The 20316-nt window shown below is 40.6% G+C and overlaps 1 protein-coding gene across 1 annotated transcript; it reads left to right on the forward strand.

Annotated features, from left to right (window-relative positions):
- The first annotated feature begins 233 nt into the window (after window positions 1-233).
- ALDOB (aldolase, fructose-bisphosphate B) lies at window positions 234-19711 on the forward strand. Its single transcript, XM_070938550.1, has 9 exons — window positions 234-341; window positions 11527-11643; window positions 12237-12448; window positions 13306-13360; window positions 14087-14247; window positions 14407-14490; window positions 15797-15971; window positions 17466-17665; window positions 19118-19711. The coding sequence occupies exons 2-9, from the start codon at window positions 11532-11534 to the stop codon at window positions 19211-19213; spliced, it is 1095 nt and encodes a 364-aa protein (XP_070794651.1). The 5' UTR covers window positions 234-341; window positions 11527-11531; the 3' UTR covers window positions 19214-19711.
- Window positions 19712-20316: the final 605 nt, after the last annotated feature.

A 20316-nucleotide genomic window follows, 5' to 3' on the forward strand; every position in this document is an offset into this window, starting at 1 on the left:
ATGCAGGCGTTGCAAAATGTATTGCGCTTGAGTACACAGGGCAGTTGTTTGGCAAGCAAGTAAGCACACACACACACATACACACACAAACCCACAACAGCTTCTTATTGGACCAACCTTATCACCCTTCACAGCCAATCAGAACTGCTGAGGAGTTCCATGTGTCAACCAGCTTGAAGTGGAGGAAGAGGGCAAGAAAATTCGGGGAAGGGTTAACTAGCAGTTAACTTGCGCCAAAGGTATAAAAAGTTTCCCCGTGGCAGAATTCGTCCCGTTTGGCTGAAGCCACCCCGTCCATTCACAAGAGCTTCTGGGAGAGGCGGTGAAGATCCACCGAAACGGTAAGCGCAAAGGCGTTCAGGAGGGTTCTTGGGAAACTAGGGAAGAGAGAAAGCTTTGTTGGTGGTGGTGGTAAATGAGAAAAAAGTGTGCCTCCCCGGAGATGCCCCTTCTCAGATTAAAACGGAGCCTCTAGCTCTTACTGAAGGGTACAGTAACTCCCTATAGCCCATTGATCCAGAAAGGTGCGAGTCAGTTCAACAATCGCTCCGCGCATTTCTACCTAAACTGCATGTAAATTAAAGCCTCCAGTCCCTCGGAAAGCTATGCCCAGGACGAGAGAGGAGGTCTTCCTCTCCAAGGGTTGTGTAATTGTGTCACTGCAATTCGTTACACCAGTGTTTCTCAACCTTGGTAGCTTGAAGATGGGTGGACTTCAACTCCCAGAATTCCCCCAGCCAGCAGCGCTGGCTGGGGGAATTCTGGGAGTTGAAGTCCACCCATCTTCAAGCTACCAAGGTTGAGAAACACTGCGTTACACAATTGCAGAGGCTTTTGGTCTTCCCATTCAAAAGCCAAGTCGCGGGTTTGCTCTTTAGAACCCGCCTCATCTTTTTGCGTCTGAAATGGTTTTCATCTCCGATGTAGACTCTCCCTTTCTCTTCCCCAAATCGTCTTCACTCGAGGGATTCCGCCGCTCTTAAAGCCGCTAATGAAATGTCTCCCTCCCGATCCAGAATAAAGATTACAGTCCCGGATCCCTCAATAATCGTTAACAAGATGTGAGTGTCCGCTCCAATTGTGCAAGAAGTTAGTCCTATTAAAAGCAGCCTAGATCTTTGCCACGTCAGCAATAAGACGGATCGCCAAGGAAAAATGAACAGAATGTAAGACAGAAGAATGGATCAAGGAGCTCCTATGGAGCGTATGGGGGGGGGGGAGGCAGAGGTGTAGTTAATAATTCTCTTTTGGTGCTTTTACCCTCGTAAATTGGAGGGACCGATCTGTGGCTCTCCAGATATTGCTGAAGTAAAACTCCCAGCATCTCTGCTATTAACCATGGAACAACTGGTCCTTCATTGTAATGATAAGCAATCTTCGTGAGATGATGACACACTTGGAATTTGGAGAATTTATTTATTTATTGGACTTATATAATCTTGTGATTTACTCTTCCACATACCATGAGAGAGGATGTATACAATATTGACAAGAGCTAAGCAATGACAGCCAGTCCCCAAAGAGCCATTTACCCAAAGGCGAACTGGTGGAGCTGTTTCTATTCCCCAGTAAGCATACATTTAAATCCCTCAGTGAGTAATATGTTACCCTTCAGGTATTGTCGGACTGCGGCTGCCATCAGTCTTTCCTCTGACCATGCTTTCTTGGACTTATGAGAGTTAGACAACATTCGGGGAATCACGTGTTGCCCAACTGTGCTCCAAGCAAGGTGGTTGTAGAGTAGGTTTGAAAGAATGCTTAAAATGCAGCTTAATGTTCATCCAAGATTTCAGGCAAACATTCATTAAGGCTATGATACATGCCTTGTTAAGTCAAGGACTGCAAAATCTATTGGGGAAGCTGATTTACTGTCGGATAAGAAAATCCTATTATCTTCTGTACACAAAGAAGATTCTTAGTTCCTACTGTGTGCCAAAACCAGAATAGTGGCCATGCGTTTTTTGATATGCCGGTAGGACAATGAAAAGTCATTAAAAGAGTTGTCTTTGGCTCAATGAGGAACACAACTAGGCTTCCCATGGCTGTATCAGGACTACTTTTCTCCCAATGGGAGAAATCATCAGGGACATGGACTTTCAAAGATTTTATTTTATTTATTTATGTATTGCTGGTATGATGCTATCTTTTTCTCTACTACTTCTAAGAGCCCTGGTGGCACAGCGGTTAGAATGCAGTACTGCAGGTTAATTCTGCCGACTGTCAGCAGTTCAATCCAGACCGGTTCAAGGTTGACTCAGCTTTCCATCTTTCCAAGGTTGGTAAAACAAGGACCCAGATTGTTGGGGCCAATATGCTGACTCTGTAAACTGCTTAGAGAAGGCTGTAAAGCACTATGAAACTGTATACGGTTCTATTGCTATTTATTATACAAATACCGAGAAACTTTAATAGCTGGGAAGAAAGTATTGCTCCACTTGTTATCTTCAAATACCAACCCACACTTTGGAAGAGGGTATGGCAGTTTTTATTCAATGAAGAGCCTGAAGAGACTTCAAAGATAAACCAGTGTTTTCTGTCTATTAAAATGGCCCTCTGCCTCTCTCCACACCAAGTTTCAAAGCAGTCCACATCTTCTCCTATTATCTTCTTTAATTCATTATTGTGGTTGACTGCTTCCGCTGAGGAAGATTGAAATGACTGTTGGCAGATAGGGCATATTCTCTTTCTATCACTCACTGTTTTAAATCATACGATGTTTCTCTACATCAACTGGCTTTTTAAAAATCTATGTATTAGTAGGAATACTTGAATACATTTTGCTTATTTTTTAAGTAGCGTTCATTACTTGATAATGCAATTGGTAGTTTGAAAAACTTCATAGGGCAGGAACTTCAGAGGGAATGTAGTTCAGATTTAGGTTTTCTTAAGTATCCAAATTATATTTGATGGCAATGGCTTGTTCTATTTCTAGGTATCATGAACTTTGTTGTTTTTTTCATCACTAGTGGGCCTGGTTTTTTTTTTCTAATTTTTAAAAATTATTTTAGAGGTCCTGGCAATAAGGACATTGTTTAGGATCTGCTAATATCCCAAACAAGACTGTAGAAGTTTGAGACTTTTTTCCGCTTTAAACATTTTGAAGTCATTGCTCTCTTAAGTCAAAATTGCGATAGCATTAGAAAGACAGATGAGTGCACACATGCAACCTACAAAAGCAACTTTCTGTAGTCCTGGCTGCAGCGTTTGTGCAGGTGGCTGTGGAAAAAACTGAGATCCATTTGTGACTGAGCTGCATGGAAGCTGTAGTTAAGGATAAATATATAGATGAATACAGAACTGGATTGTTGGATTTCAAAACGCATTAGCAATAGCAATAGCACTTAGACTTATATACCTGTTTACAGTGCTTTAGGGCCCTCTCTAGGCAGGTTACAGAGTCAGCATATTTTCCCCAACAATCTGGGTCCTCATTTTACCCACCTTGGAAGGATGGAAGGCTGAGTCAACCTTGAGCCTGGTAAGATTTAAACTGCCAAATTGCAGGCAGCAGAAGTAGCCTACAGTACTGCACTCTAACCACTGTGCCACAGTGGCTCATTAATTCTTTTATTGTCTGGGAATAATTCATTTATTGTCTGAGAAAGTCTTGTGGAAAGTGCTGGCAATAATTAAATACTTATTTCTGTGGTAGTACTAAAGAGCCCCTGGAACACTAAAATTCACTAATCATAGGTGGCAAGAACTCCTTGGGTGCCTGATACTATAGGACAGTGATGGCTAACCTTTTCCGGACCGAGTGCCTAAAGCGTGCACCCAAACCCCCAAAATGCAATATGCGCATTGGCCCCACACATGTGCCCAGCCCCCATGAGTGCATGGGCCCCACCCCACACATGCGCACCCCCCACACACACCTGTGCCCCCTGCACATACACCCCCCTTGCATGCACCCTGTCACCCGCGCATGCGTGGCAGAGACCGAAGACCAGCTGGCCAGCGGGAGGCACGCATGCTATAGGTTCGCTATCACGGCTATAGGACATTTTGGGTGAAAAAATACTATTTTTTTCCCCCTCTGTCAAAGCAATATTGATCAGTTCTACACAAGCAGAGAGGCAGAAACTTCTGTTTTGTATGTTCTTTTCCAATATGCCATCCAATACTTATTTATAATTCTTTTCCTTCAGATAAACTTTACAATCCGGAACCCTCCCCCTCCCACACACATAAATAACTAAATAAAATAAATATTTTTGAGAGCTCCTACTGTTACTAATCAAAAGACAGTATTGAAGCATTCAATCCTTTCTTTCCAAATACTGTGTATATTATTGTGTCCCGTATTATGCCAAGGCAAAGAGGCATACATTGGTAAGATCACCCAGGAGAGTTATAGCTGTAATGGACACTCATATGCACCCATCTCCATAGCATTTCATGAGCAAAGCGGGGGAAATATGCAGTACATCACATCTAGAAGCTGTGAACTGATGGAAGGCTCTTTTTATTGGACTCAATATCATGCTTGAAGTAGTGAGTCCAGTAAAATCGATGGAGCAGGTTATGATCACCAACACTTCGAAGTTGCCTTATTTTAAAGAAATTCATGACTCTTGACCACAGTACTGTATACTATTCTCTCCCTCCCCCACCCCACCTCCTCTTGAAATTTTAGAGCTTTCTGCTTGACGGAATGCTGTGCAAAAGGCAACTTCCATTTTTTCACTCTTGCAGGTCTGCAAAAATCTACAAACTCACCTAGTGTCTATTTTAATGTTTAGTTGCACACTCTCTCTCCCCATGGAAGGGGCACCTATTTATCTACGGCATTGCATGCTTTCAAACAGCTAGGAGGGCAGGAGTTGGGCAAGGACAGGAACTCACCCTGTCACATGGCACTTGGGTCTCGTCTCGAACCCACACATATACACCTTCAAATCAGCGTTGACTCCTAGCAACTGCCAGGACTTGTCCCTGCAGTTTTCTCGGCAAGATTTTTCAGAAGTAGCTTGCCATTGCTTCCTTCCTAGAGCTGAGAGTGTGTGACTGGACCAAGGTCACTGAGCTGGCTTTGTGCCTCAGGTGGGGCTAGAACTCACAGTCTCCCAGTTTCTAGCCAGATGTCTAAACCACCACACCAAACTGTCTCTCATTTAATTGCACTGTAGAAGATTTATTTATTTATTAAATGTGTATTTTGCCTTTCATCCAAGAGCTCAGTGAACCACCATGAATAACACTACTCCCTCCTGTTTTCCACCATCATATCAATCATGTAAGGTACAATTAAAGAAGTACTTTATAAACGCGCTATAGAAAAATTCTGCTAATCCAAGATTCTTTTTAACCCATATAGCAAATCACTAGATTTTTAATCCTGCTTAGACTGCTACTAAAGTCCATATCTTTTGGGTCTAGCAAGTGAAAAGAGTGATCGTTCAAATCCACGTAATGGCTGTACTCAGTGGTTAATTATTCTCCATACAACCAGGGTTTAGATTTAGCAAAACTAAACATTAGCTGTCTATTACCTAGGAACAAAAGTTGGACACACGTCCTAAAAGACTCACAAGAGACCTTGCAAATTGCACATCTATCTCTCCCTCCCCCCCAAAATACACACACACACACACACACACAGTCCATACTGCAGCAACCATAGTTGGAAGGCACAACCTGCTAACCCTCTTCTGACCTCAGTTCTTGGACTTTGATCTGTCATCTGTTATAACATTAACAGAAGACAACCTTTGTGCTATTTCTAATGGGGAATTATTATTTTTCTCCTCTTCTTCTGTAGCTCAAAAAAAAAAGAGAGGAAAAAAGGTTTACATTCCAGCTAGGTTGACTGTTCCTGCCCAGATCCTGTTGTCTCACTGCCAGGGATTTGATTAGGCAAACAGCCTTCTTTGCTGTGGATGCTCCTGATATATGTTAAATGCCACCACACTTTTTATTGTGCTGCAACCAGTGGTGGGATTCAGCCAGTTCGCACCACTTCAGGAGAACCAGTTGTTAACTTTCTGAGCAGTTTGGTGAACTGGTTGTTGGAAGAAATCATTAGGGCAGAGAACTGGTTGTTAAATTATTTGAATCCCACCACTGGCTGCAACAACCTTTTCTCTCTGTGAAACTTTTAGGCTTGGAAAATACAATTTGTTTGTGTGACAAATGGGCTCATTCGGTACCTAGTTATGTCCGTCTTAATTGCTAGCTTTCAAAGCTTGGGTGTGTGTGTGTGTTTTTCCTAGAAGCCGAAGTCTGTTATTTTATTATACTTTTCAAAATAATAAAAACTCTTCCTTATCACTTTTTTTAATGCGGTGTCACCCAGATTTGCTAAAATTCAAGCCACACGATATAACCCTGAACATCCTCTTTTAAAATTGTCTCCAGAACTGCTCAAGTTCAGGCTGCCAAAATATATTGATTGGTGGTGAGAAACAAAGAGAAATTGTTAGGGTGAAACTGCAATGAGCTTAACATCCACTTGCAAGTGAAAACATGTTTCCCCCCCTCTTTCTTTTGCATTTATTTAGTTATTTGATTTATATAGTCGCCCATCTCACACACGTAACTTGTTACAGCACTTATATTCTGCCAAATTCAAATTACTCCAGGCAATTACTTATTATACTGTCAATTCTAAATCTCAAACCAAAACTGAACCCTGCAATATTAACAACAATTAAGTTAAAACCATTAAAAGATTTTTTTAAAATATGCATTTTAATGTCTTCTTCATATCAAAGATGTTTAGAGAGAAACCTTCCTTATTTAGGCAGACATTCATTTATTCAGATGGAAAAAGCTTTGTACAGTTTTTCTTAAGATGGTATTTTGTGATTTCACCTGTGGTTTTGGATGCTCTGTCATTCCAGGAAATAGTTTTTTTTTTTTAATGGTAGTGTTACACACAAGCAGACATGCACACTAATACCGTATTTTTTGGAGAATAAGACGCTCCAGAGTACAAGACACACATTTGTCTTTGGGGAGGAAAACAAAGGGAAAAATATCTGCCTCTGCCTACCAGTATCCATTGGTATTCATCTGGCTAACGTCCTTTCAGCAAACAGCTTGGTCAGCTTCAGCACGTTATCGCAGCCTGATTTAGCACGAACAGCTGATTGGCAGTTGGATCAGTCCAGTGGTGGGTTGCCCCCGGTAGTAATACCGGTGGGAGGCCCTGCCCACTGCCCCAGATGTCGTCATCGGCAATCTGCACATGCGCAGAAGTTTCTGTATATGTACAGAAGCAAGGTGCATGCGTGCGAAGCAAGCGCGCATGCACGATCTCATTGCGAACCAGTAGTAAAGGTAAGTAGAACTCACCCCTGGATCAGCCTCCTGGAATACTGTCAATCAGCTGTTCCAGGCTGCTGGGATCGCCAGAGCCCATCGCTGCCGATTGCTGCCTCCGTACATCACATTTTTGGCCTTCACAGGCTCTGTTTTAGACCTGTTCCAGGCTGCAGGGATCACCACAGCATATCGCTGCTGATCGCATCGCGTTTTTAACCTCTGTGCATCATATTTTCCGTCTCTGCATGCCCTGTTTTTGGCCTTCACACGTCACATTTTTAGCGGTTCCAAGCGGCGGGGATTGCAGCTGCTGCCGCCGCCAATCCCCGCTGCCTGGAACAGGCTGAAAATATGAGACACATAGGCCAAAAATGGGGTGTGCGGTGGTGGAAAATGCGGCGGGTGGAGGCGGAAAATGCAATGCGCAGAGGCAGCGATCGGTGGCAATGTGCTGTGGCAATCCCCGCAGCCTGGAACAGGTCTAAAATGGCCGGCGGGTGGGTGGGGCTTCAGCAACATTCGGTGTATAAGATGCACCACAAATTTCACCCACTTTGGGGGAGGGAGTGCATTTTATACTCCAAAAAGTACGGTACATATGTCTGAGTACAGCCATTATCCAAGTGAAAGAAAATAATTACTACAGTCTTGAATGTCATTCACAGTAGCCAGTGGCAGATAATAGAACCACTTAGCTTTTCTCTTGGCAGATTCTGAAACAGGATAATCAACAGCCTGCTTTAATGATTAACTGACTGGATACCTACATGAGCCATATAAATTATTCCTACATCTATGTACCTAAAAATCTCTGAACTACATATAAGCACCAAGGGAAGAATTAAAAGCTATCGTATCTCCCAGTAGAAGCAAAAATTCAGGTGTTTTTGTAGGAGTTTTTTTAACCTCCTGTATATATTTTATGAATCCAGATTCTTCCTGGTTTTGGCTACCATAAAGTAACATAGCTCTCCTCCTCCAAGAATCCCTGATAGGCGCATTGGCGCTGAGGAAGCAGAAGCTGATTAGCCCAAGGGCCTGTTAATAAAAAACAGAGTCCTCTATTAGAAGATCCCAATGTTATTTGGAAACAAGGAATCTGATTCTCTGTAGTAGAAAAGAATCTTAGCACTTAGCAATAGCACTTATATACTGCTTCATAATGTTTTACAGCCCTCTCTAAGTGGTTTACAGAGTCAACAAATTGCCCCCAACAATCTGGGTTCTCATTTTACCGACTTCAGAAAGATGGAAGGCTGAGTCAACCTTGAGCCAATCAGGATCGAACTCCAGGCTGTGGGCAGAGTTAGCCTGCAATACTGCATTCTAACCACTGCGCCACCATGGCTCTTTTAGGATCACAATCTTGTTGGACATAACATGCTAAAATTTTGATAGCCAGTGTCAGAAGAATAAAGCAATATGGCTGAGGGCAGGCAGTTTCTTGCATTTCTACAAAAAGCAGCTTCTACAATGGCAAACGTCAGCAAAGGAAAGGGAGAGAGCCACCATGCTATCTGCTTCTAGCAATCCATATTGCTTCTTCTCATCATATGGATAGTTCGTTTCTTCAGTGAGGTATTTTTAGGTTGCTTTTAAGACCTTCCCAAGGCAACTTCTAGAGTATTTCTCAAATACTTTTGGATGGGGTCCATGACCATACAGGGAAGGGAAAATATCACACAGGGAAGGGAAAATATCACACATGTGATCATCTTTGGTGACCTTCTGATAAGCAAAGTCAACAGGGAAGTCAGATTCACTTAACAAACGTGTTACTAACTTAACAACTGTAGCGATTCACTTAACAACTCTGGTAAAAAAAGGTCGTAAAATGAGGCACAACTCACTTAAGAACTATCTTGCTTAGCAATGGAAGTTTTGATCTCTGGTCGTAAGTCGAGGACTACCTCTGCATGACACTTAAAGCCCATTATATCATTTTTATTAAGCCAGATGTTAATTAGATTGGAATTACAGAAAGGCAAAATGTTTTAGGCATTAATCTTAGCAAACACGGAAAATAATTGCTCAGTTTGTTGTTCTTATTACCCAGGATCTAATAAACAGGAAAGGCTGAAAATGTGGTGTTTCCCTGATTATGTTTACCTTTCTTTTCTAAATAAGGAATTTGTTTATTAGTAGGTATTTTATTAGAAGAAAATAATCTTATAAACTCCCCACTCAAAATTAACAGGGTGCCACATATTACTTACATTAGAGATGGTCAGAAGGAGGACCAATTTCTAGAGATGTCAATGCTTCTTGCTTGAAGAATGTAGGACTATGTAGATGTTGCGCCAAATTCTGAAGGTCCTGTATGCGTTAAGCAATAATGCACATTGAGAGCATGTCCGCATGAGGATTCTAAGCAGCTCCAGACAGCTGTTTTCCCATGATGTCAGCAGTGTTGGAAAATTAAGCTGGTTTATCTCCAGCTCAGCTGTGGCTTAGATGAGAATGCTGCGGAACTCATGTTATTCTTGCCTTCTTGTGTGGAGATGTTGCTGTTCCATTTCTCTTTTAGCCGGAACTCTTGCTTCATTCCTTCACCTGTTTTTTTGGACTGTACAGGGAATCCTCGACTTATGACCATTCATTCAGGAACCTTTCAAAATTACAATGGCACTGAACAAAGGGATTTACCACCTGTTCCTAAAGCTATGGATGCTGCAGTACCCCTGTAATCACGTGAACAAAATTTGGGCATTTATCCACCAGCCCTTACGAAAGACCTCAGGGGTGCTCCCACCTGCATCCCACCACCCAAGGTCCCTTGGGTCTACCTTCCACCTGTCTGATTCTTGGGCTTGCTTCCTCCTGCCCCTCTGGGCTCACAGTTTTAGTCCCATTCAGGAATAAGAATGGAAAATTTGGTTTCAGTTGGTCCAACTACATACATTTCATTTGGCAGGGTGCCAGGGTTGTCTGAGTCTGTTCCTCACTATCCAGACCTTCACAGCCTCCGAACACTGAGATAAGATCTTGATCTCATACTTAGTCAGGCTTAGCTTAGATACACCATCATCTTAGTGGCCATACCTGACCTCAAAATGACAGATCACCTCACACAGATATTAAATAAGAGGAAAGGAGAGTGCCAAGTCCTACGGCACCCCGTATATCAAGGAACTCAGGTTCATAGTCTCCTCCCACCAACACTGACTGGGACCAGCTATAAAGAAAGAGGAAAATCACTACAATACAGTGCTTCCTATTCTTCATCCCCAAAGGTGGTCCAGAAAGACACTGTGGTCAATTTTATTGAAAACAGCTAAGACATCAAGAACTGGGGTAGTCCTGGTTCCTCTAGAGATCACCACAAATATGCCTGATGGCATCTCTGTACCATGTTCTGAATCCCAACCAAAATGAGTCCAGGGCCCTTTGAAGCTGAAGACATTTTTAAAATCCACTATTTATTGTTTTTTTTGTTGTTGTGATAACCCGGGGCATGGCACAAGGGCAACACAATCAAAGAATAAGTACAAATCCCTTTATTAGCTCCAAACTTTGCCCCCAACGTCCCTTTACTCTCCGGTCTGGAGAAAAACTCTTCCACAAACCTGTAAGCAGACAAAACTTCCAACTATAAATCCCACAGGGCAAGATAAAGTAATTAATCTGGCAGGGCAAGCAAGATAAGAAGTCCAGACTTGAAGTTGAACGGCAGTAAATCAAACCAGTTGGAAGGATGCCAGGAACTCAGATAAAGCAGCTAATAGGAACTCAGTGTTTGTTCCCGACAACCATCCCTCCCATTTGCCTCCCTTTTAAACTCCAGCTCCAGGTGTATCTTATGAAGGGAGTTGGGGCCCACTCCTCCTCGTAAGCCACGCAACCCAAACCCATGTTGCTCTCTTCTCTGTTCTTCCGTGCGTGCCCTAGGATGAGGAGGGGGTGGGCCTTGGTCTTCATCAGAACCCCCTTTCCCTTGTTCTACCTCTCCCCTGCTCTGACTTTGCCCTTCCCCAGTTTCCTCCACAACCAATGGAGCCACTCTCTTGCTCTGTCAGTTTTTCCTCTTCTATCTCAGAGACAGACTCAGACAGGGACATGACAGTTGTTTTACTGATTTATAATGGCTGAAAACCTCAGTGTAGGTGAGAATGTGTCCTCTTCCTGTTACATTTAAATGCACAAAGGCTTTATGCCATTATAATGATGCTGTTGTTACTAAAATAAAATTAAAAAATCATTAGATTATTCAGATATCCAAATAAATTTATCTTAAAACTTTGGAATGGTCTTTTCTTTCAGCCACCATGACCCACCAATTTCCAACCCTCTCTCCGGAGCAGAAAAAGGCACTCTCTGACACAGCTCAGCGGATTGTAGCTACTGGCAAAGGGATCCTAGCTGCAGATGAATCTGTAGGTAAGTGCCATCAAACCATCATTTTTATTCTTTTCTATCGAGGCTGAAAGGTTAGATTCATTCATTTCAGTTGTGAATGATTCAACTATAAGGGGCGCCATTGTAAATGATGAATGAGGCTCATTTTCAGAGTTGCCTTAGACAAGCCAAGGGAAGACATTCAGAAATGAATTTCACATTGTTTTCTACCCTCTCTCTGCTTTTCCTGGTCTGCACACTTTCAGACCACAGGCAAAGGATAGAAAATGTGAATTTTTCCAGTCAAAAATTGCTAATATAATCCCAATTTCCCCTAATCCTATAAGAGAGAGAGATTAGCCAATTTTCTATAAATATAGAGAATATTTTCACATGATGTGGAATGTTAAGATTAAATCCCGTGCCTGTAATCTGAAGGAGTGTAATCCACATAGGTGATACTACCAGTTATATTTTAGGTGATGGAATTTTATAAATCATTGCGTGTTATTCATGAATGCACACCCTACCATCTTTTGCGGAGCTTTTAAAACTTGTTATAAATAAAAGGACAGATTATAGGCAAAGGTCACCAACACAAAGTTCCTGACTTTTAGTGGTTCTCCTCTCCATAGGGACAATGGGTAACAGGCTGCAACGCATCAAAGTGGAGAATACGGAAGAAAATCGGCGTCAGTTCCGTGATATTCTCTTCTCTTCCGACCCATCCATCAACCAACAGATTGGGGGAGTTATTTTCTTCCACGAGACTCTCTATCAGAAGGACAACACTGGAAAACTCTTCCCAGCTGTCATTAAGGACAAGGGTATAGTGGTTGGAATCAAGGTAAATAGTTTCAAAATCCTTTCCTAGATGTCTAGAAAAGAAAAGATACGTTCATCAAGAATCATAAGGTACAACACTTAATGATAGTCATAGAGTACAAATAAGCAATCAGGAAATAATATCAATATAAATCATAAGGATACAAGCAACAAAATTACAGTCATACAATCATAAGTGGGAGGAGATGGGTGATAGGAACGATGAGAAAATTAATAGTAGTGCAGACTTAGTAACTAGTTTGACAGTGTTGAGGGAATTATTTATTTAGCAGAGTGATGGCATTCGGGGAAAAAACTGTTCTTTTTTTTTAAAAAAAAGTTTTTTATTATTTTTTTAAAAACATAAACATAAAACACATTTTTTCAAAACAAAGCTTTTGATCCGGTCATAAATTAATACAAATCACTAACAAATCTTAATTTTCAATTAACACAACTTAATATTTTACTCAGTTATTTCCCTCAATTTTATCTATTTAACTATGCCATTATCCCCCAAAACCCATTACAAATCTTAAATTCTAATCAATTATAATTCCATTGTTCTCTTTCATTTGCTTAGATGGATATATTTTAACAATATAAATCATCACAATTATTATAAACATTCATAAAGTAATTAATTCCAACATAATCATTTTATTTTTACAAATGAACGCAACATTTATAGTCTTTATTTCTGTTATTAAACTTAACTGTTCTTGTGTCTAGTTGTTCTGGTGTGCAGTGCTCTATAGCGTCGTTTTGAGGGTAGGAGTTGATCCAACATATATTGGTAGTGCCCATGTTTAAACGATCTGTGTGCTTTATTACATTTTGTGATACATGTGCATTTAATGCTGTGTTAATTATCCACAGCTGGATAAAGGCACAGCTCCATTGGCAGGAACTAACAATGAAACCAGCATTCAAGGTAAGCTTTCTTTTACATCATAGAATTTTCAGAAACATTAGCTAGAATGTTAGATAAAAAGGTTGCAGAACAAGGGAAAAAAGAACATAGTGCTTTTAAATTGAGGGAAAAGACTTCTATAAACACTAAAGGCAAGAACAAATTAACCTTGGGAACCCTGGACTTGGAAGGCATGGTTGCGTTTTAGTCCTGAAAACTCAAGAAATGAGGAATCCAAAAAACAGAATTGAAGTTCAAATAGGAACACAATTACCTGACTAGGTGGCTCAGTGACTAAGACACTGAGCTTGTCGATCAGAAAGGTCTGCAGTTCGAATCCCTAGTATAGGTCTCCTGCGTGAGCAGGAGGTTGAATTAGATGACCTCCAAGGTCCCTTCCAACTGTTACTGTTACATGCTTAAGGTAGCAAAAGTAATTATTGTCACGTGCCCCAGGGGCAGTGTTTACAAAGATTTGGGGGTGGGTGGGGAGAAATTCTTGTCAAAAGCTTCCTCAAGACTACAAAATAATTCAACTTTTCTATCTGGTATTCCAAGCTTCCAGAAGGCAGAGGTTTTGTTTACATGGCATTCTTATCCATGGTTAAGTCAACCAAATATTTTTCAATGAAACCAATATACAGTATTGGATTTTCATGACAAACAGAGCCATAAACTAACTTCACGGACTGAGTTTGCCCCATTGGAAAAACCCAACTGCTAAAATACTTCTACATTTGCCTTCAGGTCTGGATGGGCTTGCTGAGCGCTGTGCCCAGTATAAGAAAGATGGAGCAGATTTTGGCAAGTGGCGTGCTGTGCTGAAAATTACACATACAACTCCTTCTACCCTTGCCATCCAGGAGAACGCTAACACATTGGCACGCTATGCTAGCATTTGCCAACAGGTATAATAAGATCTCCACAAATATTTGGGTGCTTGGGACAGTTTGTTCAGCGGCTTGATAATGAGTATGATTGTGAGCGTTCCTAGTTTTAAGCTGGCTAAACTCAAGTACAGCCTATCTGGATTTCAATTAAATCTTCTCTCTCCGTTTAAACACCAGCATGGCTTAGTTCCTATTGTGGAACCTGAAATCCTGCCTGATGGAGACCATGACCTGCAGCGATGTCAATATGTGACTGAAAAGGTAAAGAGGTGTTGTTGTTGCTGCTGCTGTTGCTGCTGTTGCTGCTGTTGTTATTATTATTATTATTATTATTATTATTATTATTATTATTATTATTATTATTAATCATTGCACAGTCACCCAGAGAGATGTTCAGACTGGCTTTGGTGTTTTAGTGTACCTATCGAGTCCTTACCAAGAACCTGGGATAGGCAATGACACTGCCAATCCCAGTGCTTTTAAGTTGAGATATGTTACAGATATCGTTGCAGGATGGAAGCTGTTCCAAGTAAATCTGCCTTCTGCAATTGACATCATCATCATTATTAGTCTGGTCCACTTTTCAGTCTAAAATTAAATTCCCATGGGTGCAATGGTCTCATCCCCTGGTTATCAGGGTTTGATCACTTAAAATGTAATTCTAATCTTCAAGGACTTTAAAAGTCCAAACTGTTTTGTGTCTCTCTTAATATTCATTTTACTCCTGTTATATCATTTTATTTTTTAAATAAGGAGAACCATTTAACCTCATCCATTATGGGTACAATTAGAGGTTTGTGCAGGCTTGTAATTTTATTAGAAATAAATAAGCAAAACCAACCATGAAAATATATGCCAGTTTTGAAATCTCGGGCTAATGCCTTTTGAAATGAATAAAGATGAAGAATTGTTTTCTCCAGTTTTTTAAAAATATAAGACAAGCTTATGTTACTGAGCCACACCGTCCAACATTTCTTATCCTGGATCATAATGGCTGGGGTTAAAGGAAGTTGCATACTTGACATTTAGAACAGCGGTCCCCAACCTTGGTGGCTTGGCAGCTCGGCGGCAGGGGGACAGGGGAACCAGGCCAAGTGAGCAGCGGGCCAGGGCACACACACATGCACAAGTAGCTCGACTGCAAGTTGAGCTGTGCACACATGACGTGCACACTGGTCCACCAATCATGCAATCCGGTTCTGAATAGGCCACGGTCCAGTAGTGGGCCGTGGGCCGGGGCTTGGGGACCCCTGATCTAGAGGACCTGATTAGATATAAGCAAAGTGTAATCAATGATAATGTGTTGTACTCCTATCATTTTCAGTCAGTGTGAGTGTTAATGAATGACAGAGACTATAGTCCAACACTGAAAGAAAGTACCAGACTGAGGAAGGACAGCCATCTTGAGTAGCCATGGAGACACTGAAGGAAACTTATTGGCACGATTGTTGCTGAACCATCTTGTTTGAGGATAAAGGCACATTTATCTGAGAGTTATCACACTAAAAGAAGTGGGGCTGTAAGCATTTTATAAACACTTCCACCATCACTTTTCTTTATACCCCAGGTGCTAGCTGCTGTTTATAAGGCCTTGAATGACCACCATGTTTATTTGGAAGGGACACTGCTGAAGCCCAACATGGTGACAGCTGGACAAGCTTGTCCCAAGAAATATACCCCACAAGATGTGGCCATGGCAACAGTTACAGCTCTTCTTCGGACAGTCCCAGCAGCTGTTCCAGGTAATTCTTCAGACCCTGTGATTTGAGCAACAGAACTCTCCTCGGTCATTATTTCATTTTAGGTTTTCCTATCTAATTAAGGCTGTTTTAAAGCTAATTTGAGCATCCTGAATCAATATTTCTTGGTTTGTGAAAGAAAAAATGTGTTTTTATGTGAACAGTCTACCATGGTGAGAATTGATTTTAGGCACACAAAATCTTTTTACACTCACACTTGCCAGTTGTGCACCTATCTTCAGCCTGCTCAGTTTGTATGATGGAAGACTGGAAGTCTCCAGCACCTTATTCCAGAAGTCTTCTGGGTCTTCACACCTTAGTTTCATCTCATGCTTTCAGAGAGTGACTAGGTAGCCCCTGCTGTCACTCCTATCTTCCATGATACCTCACTGGAGTTCACTCCCTTCCTTAGGTATGTGATAGCCCAGCTTCATTTTAAACTAATTTTTAAAGCACGAAATGGCTTAGAATTAGGTTATTTGAAAGACTCCCTACAAAACGTGGCCTATTAGGGGCAATAAAGACCCATCTTAGGTCAGTTAAGTCCACGTGTGGTTTTAACTGGGGCAGCCCCATCTTTATTGCATCTTTTCAGTAGAAGAATTCCTGTCTTCATTTGTGATTACTTTTCTAATAAGGCTGAAAATTTCAGTTCACATTTAAATGATTGTAAGATGCAGCTCCAAAATTTGACATCTTGCTGGGTTTGATTTTATTATGTTTAAATGTGGCCTCTGTTGAAATGGAATGTTTACAGTATAGTGTAGCTTGAATTAACTGTCTTTAAATTTTTTTAATTCTTTAAATTCTTGAAAAATAAGAAATTTTTGAAAAATATGAAAAGTAAACTACCGTGACAAACTTCCTACCTTGAAAGGGGAATTTTAAAAAATGTTTCAATAAGAAACATTTGAGGCACATAAACAGAAAATAAACAGAAAACAAAGATGCCGTTGAGTGAAGTCCAACTTCACATATTTTTCATGACAATACAGATAGTCCTCGACGTATCACCACAATTGAGACCAAAATTTCTGTTGCTAAGCAAGACAGTTAAATGAGTTTTGCCCCTTTACAACCTTTCTTGCCACAGTTGTTAAGTGAATCACCACAGTTATAAAATTAGTAACATGGTTGTTAAGTGAATCTTCAAAAGGTGATCACCTCAAAAGGTGATCACATGGCCCCAGGACACTGCAACCGTCATAAATACAAACCAGTTGCCAAGTTTCCAAATTTTGATCACATGATCACAGGGTCTAAGTGCAAAAAATGGTCATAAGACACTTTTTTCAGTGCTGCTGTAACTTTGAATGATCACTAAATGAATGGTTGTAAGTCAAGGACTACCTGTAATATGGAACTAGCTGATCATCATTTCTTTCTGAGATTTTGGATTTATTAGTCTAATCATATAAAACATCACAATCCAGCACAGTTACTTTAACACTTATGAATTTGAGCCATCAATATCTTGTAATCTGATTCAAACTGCAGGAATTTGCTTCCTTTCCGGGGGCCAAAGTGAAGAGGAGGCCTCCATTAACCTCAATGCTATCAATTTGTGCCCACTGCCCAAACCTTGGAAGCTGACTTTCTCATACGGGCGAGCTCTACAGGCATCGGCGTTGGCTGCCTGGTCTGGCAAGCCTGAGAATAAGAAGGCTTCCCAAGAGGCCTTCATGAAACGGGCAAAGGTAAGCCAGTATCCTTAAAAGAACCAGAATCTCAGAGGTGCCAAAACTAAACAACATAATCAGTATATGTTTCAAACTGAAATATTATTGCTTTCAGTCAAGCTATTTCTAGCATTTTTTCACATTTTTTCTCTTAATAGAAGAGAAGATGGATGCATCTTCACTCAAATTTCATTTCTTTTATTGGATACACGCTTTGGAGGGCATAATTATAAAAGGGGCCCATAATTATAATTGAAAAATGTGCCCCAAGGACCAAAAAGCTCATCTATCCTGCTTTATCATGTAAAAATCTAAATATGTCATTAAGTCAATAAACCCAAGTTAAATGAGATAAACCTGAGTTAAACCAAGCTCAGGATGATGTGGAGCCTCACCATGCAAATATGATCAAATCATAGTAGTTGCACTATAAAAGGATAGTTTGGTGTAGTGGTTAAGATATTGGCGTAGAAGCCAGGAGACAGTCAGTTCTAGTCCCACATCACCTTAGGTATAAAACCAGCTGGATGACTTTGAGCTAGTCATTCTTTTTCAGCCCAACCCACCTCACAGGATTGTTGTTGTGGGGAAAACAAGAGAGAAAAGCATTAGGTACGTTCACTGCCTTAAGATGTATTTAAAGAAATTGAGAAGAAAGAGAAGACCTCTATGAAATTTATTTATTTATTTATTTTATTTGTTCGATTTATATGCTGCCCTTCTCTGGAGACTCAGGGCAGCTTACAATGCATTAAGCAATAGCCTTCATACTTTTGTATATACCTGCTTAGTAGGGCTTTTGGGCCCCCCTAAGCGGTGTTCTTTTTATACAAAGTCAGCTTATTGCCCCCACAATCCAGGTTCTTATTTTACCTACCTCGAAAGGATGGAAGGCTGAGTCAACCTTGAGCCTGATGAGATTTTAACTTGCAGTAATTGCAGGCAGCTGGCAACTAAGTGCTACTTTAACAGCACTTAGTCCACTGCGCCACCAGGCTCCTTATGAAAGCATCATTAGAGTGAAATTTACATAGATGTGAGGATTTTCTACCATTGTCTTGTGATATATTTAATTCACAATTCCTCTTGATTGCCTCTATAGCTAACACATTTGTGCTCTTATCTACAAGTGATGTGTTATTACAATAACATATATAATATACAAATATTTTAAATTTAATGCTATTTTTCATATTTAATATATCTGATATAAAATTACATTGTTTATATAATTATGTATTATGTCATAGTTGGTATAAAAATAGCCTGTGAACAGGTGTATTTTTACACTAGCCAAATTGACCGCTTAACTTCTTGCAGAAATTATTCAGTATAGTTAAATACAGCACTATAACAAGGGCCTGATGAGTAAAACCATGCTTTTAGAAACTTAAGCTTTGCTTAGATTAACTGATTTTTCTCAATTCTTTGTTTTTGTTATTACCTATATCTTTCCATTTTCTTTTTCAGATTAATGGCTTAGCTTGCAAAGGCCAGTATGTGACATCTGAAAAGAGCAGTGGAGCAGCCACCCAATCATTGTTTAGTCCCAGTTACACATACTAATGTTAACAACCAAAACAACCAACCTCAGAGAGCACCAAGGACCCCTCATTTCAACCCTGAGCTACAAATATTCTCCTTTATTGACATACTAGTTCATAAAGCATGGCAGTTCAGTCACCCTCTCCTACAGTTGGCAAATGGCTGAAAGAGAAAACATTACGCAGTATATATTCCTAGTAGGAAGAGCAAATGGATGAATTGCAATGAAAGCCATCATGATACTTTGTAAATCCTTTTGACACCATGCAAATTAATTTAAATAGGGAGCCGGGCAGTTTTTAAAAAATTTATCATTCATTGGACCGCTGCCTTTTTTATGACTCCCTCCCTGTCCTGTTATTATCCAAGGGGAGAAATAAGAATAAAATGCCCATGTGCAGAGAACAATGTAAAGAACACCAAGAAAGAAGCAGCAGAGAGTGCCTTTTCCAGTCTATAAATTCTGAGCAAATGTCTTAACACTGTGAAAAGATTAAATGGCTGTGAAACCTTGGACAAGTCTGTATCTGTTATTCATTTCTGGTTTTTGCTTTTTTGTGTGGCAATTCAATGACCTTATATAATGGCTTAACATAATCAGTGTTTGATTAATGTGTTTGAGATTGAGTTAAAAAGGGGTCTTTCAAGATAACCAGAAGGTTGTTCAAATCCCAGGGGAAACCACATTCCAAAAAGCTGCTACCAAGTAAATGCACTTCTGAGCTCCCAATAGGTGACATTGTTTAATCAATGGAACTGGAGCATGCCAAACCTGCCAGACTGAACCAGCTGGGCAGATTTTGCTATGGTAGGCATAGCTGGTTTATGGAATCCGGGAGCCAAACATACATCAGGTTTGAAAGTCTCCCTGAAAACCCTTTCAGATGGGTTCCTGCAAAAAGGGACGGAGGGAGGGAAAGAGAGAGGGATTTTCTATTTAAAACAGAATACACCTAGAAGCTGAACTACCAGTATTTCTGAAAATACTTAAAAGAAACACATTGCATAGGAAAATCATCACCCAGGGAAATCCTGCTTTAGATATGTGATCCACTGGCCCAAACTACCTATAGGCTAAACCAGATTGTATAAGTGTATAAGTGGACCTGCCTGCCAAAAATTCT

The sequence above is a fragment of the Pituophis catenifer genome, unplaced genomic scaffold (genome assembly GCF_029215685.1).
Source record: "Pituophis catenifer annectens isolate HBS135680 unplaced genomic scaffold, rPitCat1.0.hap2 SCAF_2, whole genome shotgun sequence".
NCBI classification, from domain to species: Eukaryota; Metazoa; Chordata; class Lepidosauria; order Squamata; family Colubridae; genus Pituophis; species Pituophis catenifer.

What these genes read in the sequence shown, in the direction of transcription:
- ALDOB (XM_070938550.1), top strand. Translation starts at nt 11,532, where the DNA reads ATGACCCACCAATTTCCAACCCTCTCTCCGGAGCAGAAAAAGGCACTC. An exon ending in GTATAGTGGTTGGAATCAAG is followed by an intron (nt 12,449 to 13,305) that starts GTAAATAGTTTC and finishes AATTATCCACAG; the next exon opens with CTGGATAAAGGCACAGCTCC. An exon ending in GTCAATATGTGACTGAAAAG is followed by an intron (nt 14,491 to 15,796) that starts GTAAAGAGGTGT and finishes TTTATACCCCAG; the next exon opens with GTGCTAGCTGCTGTTTATAA.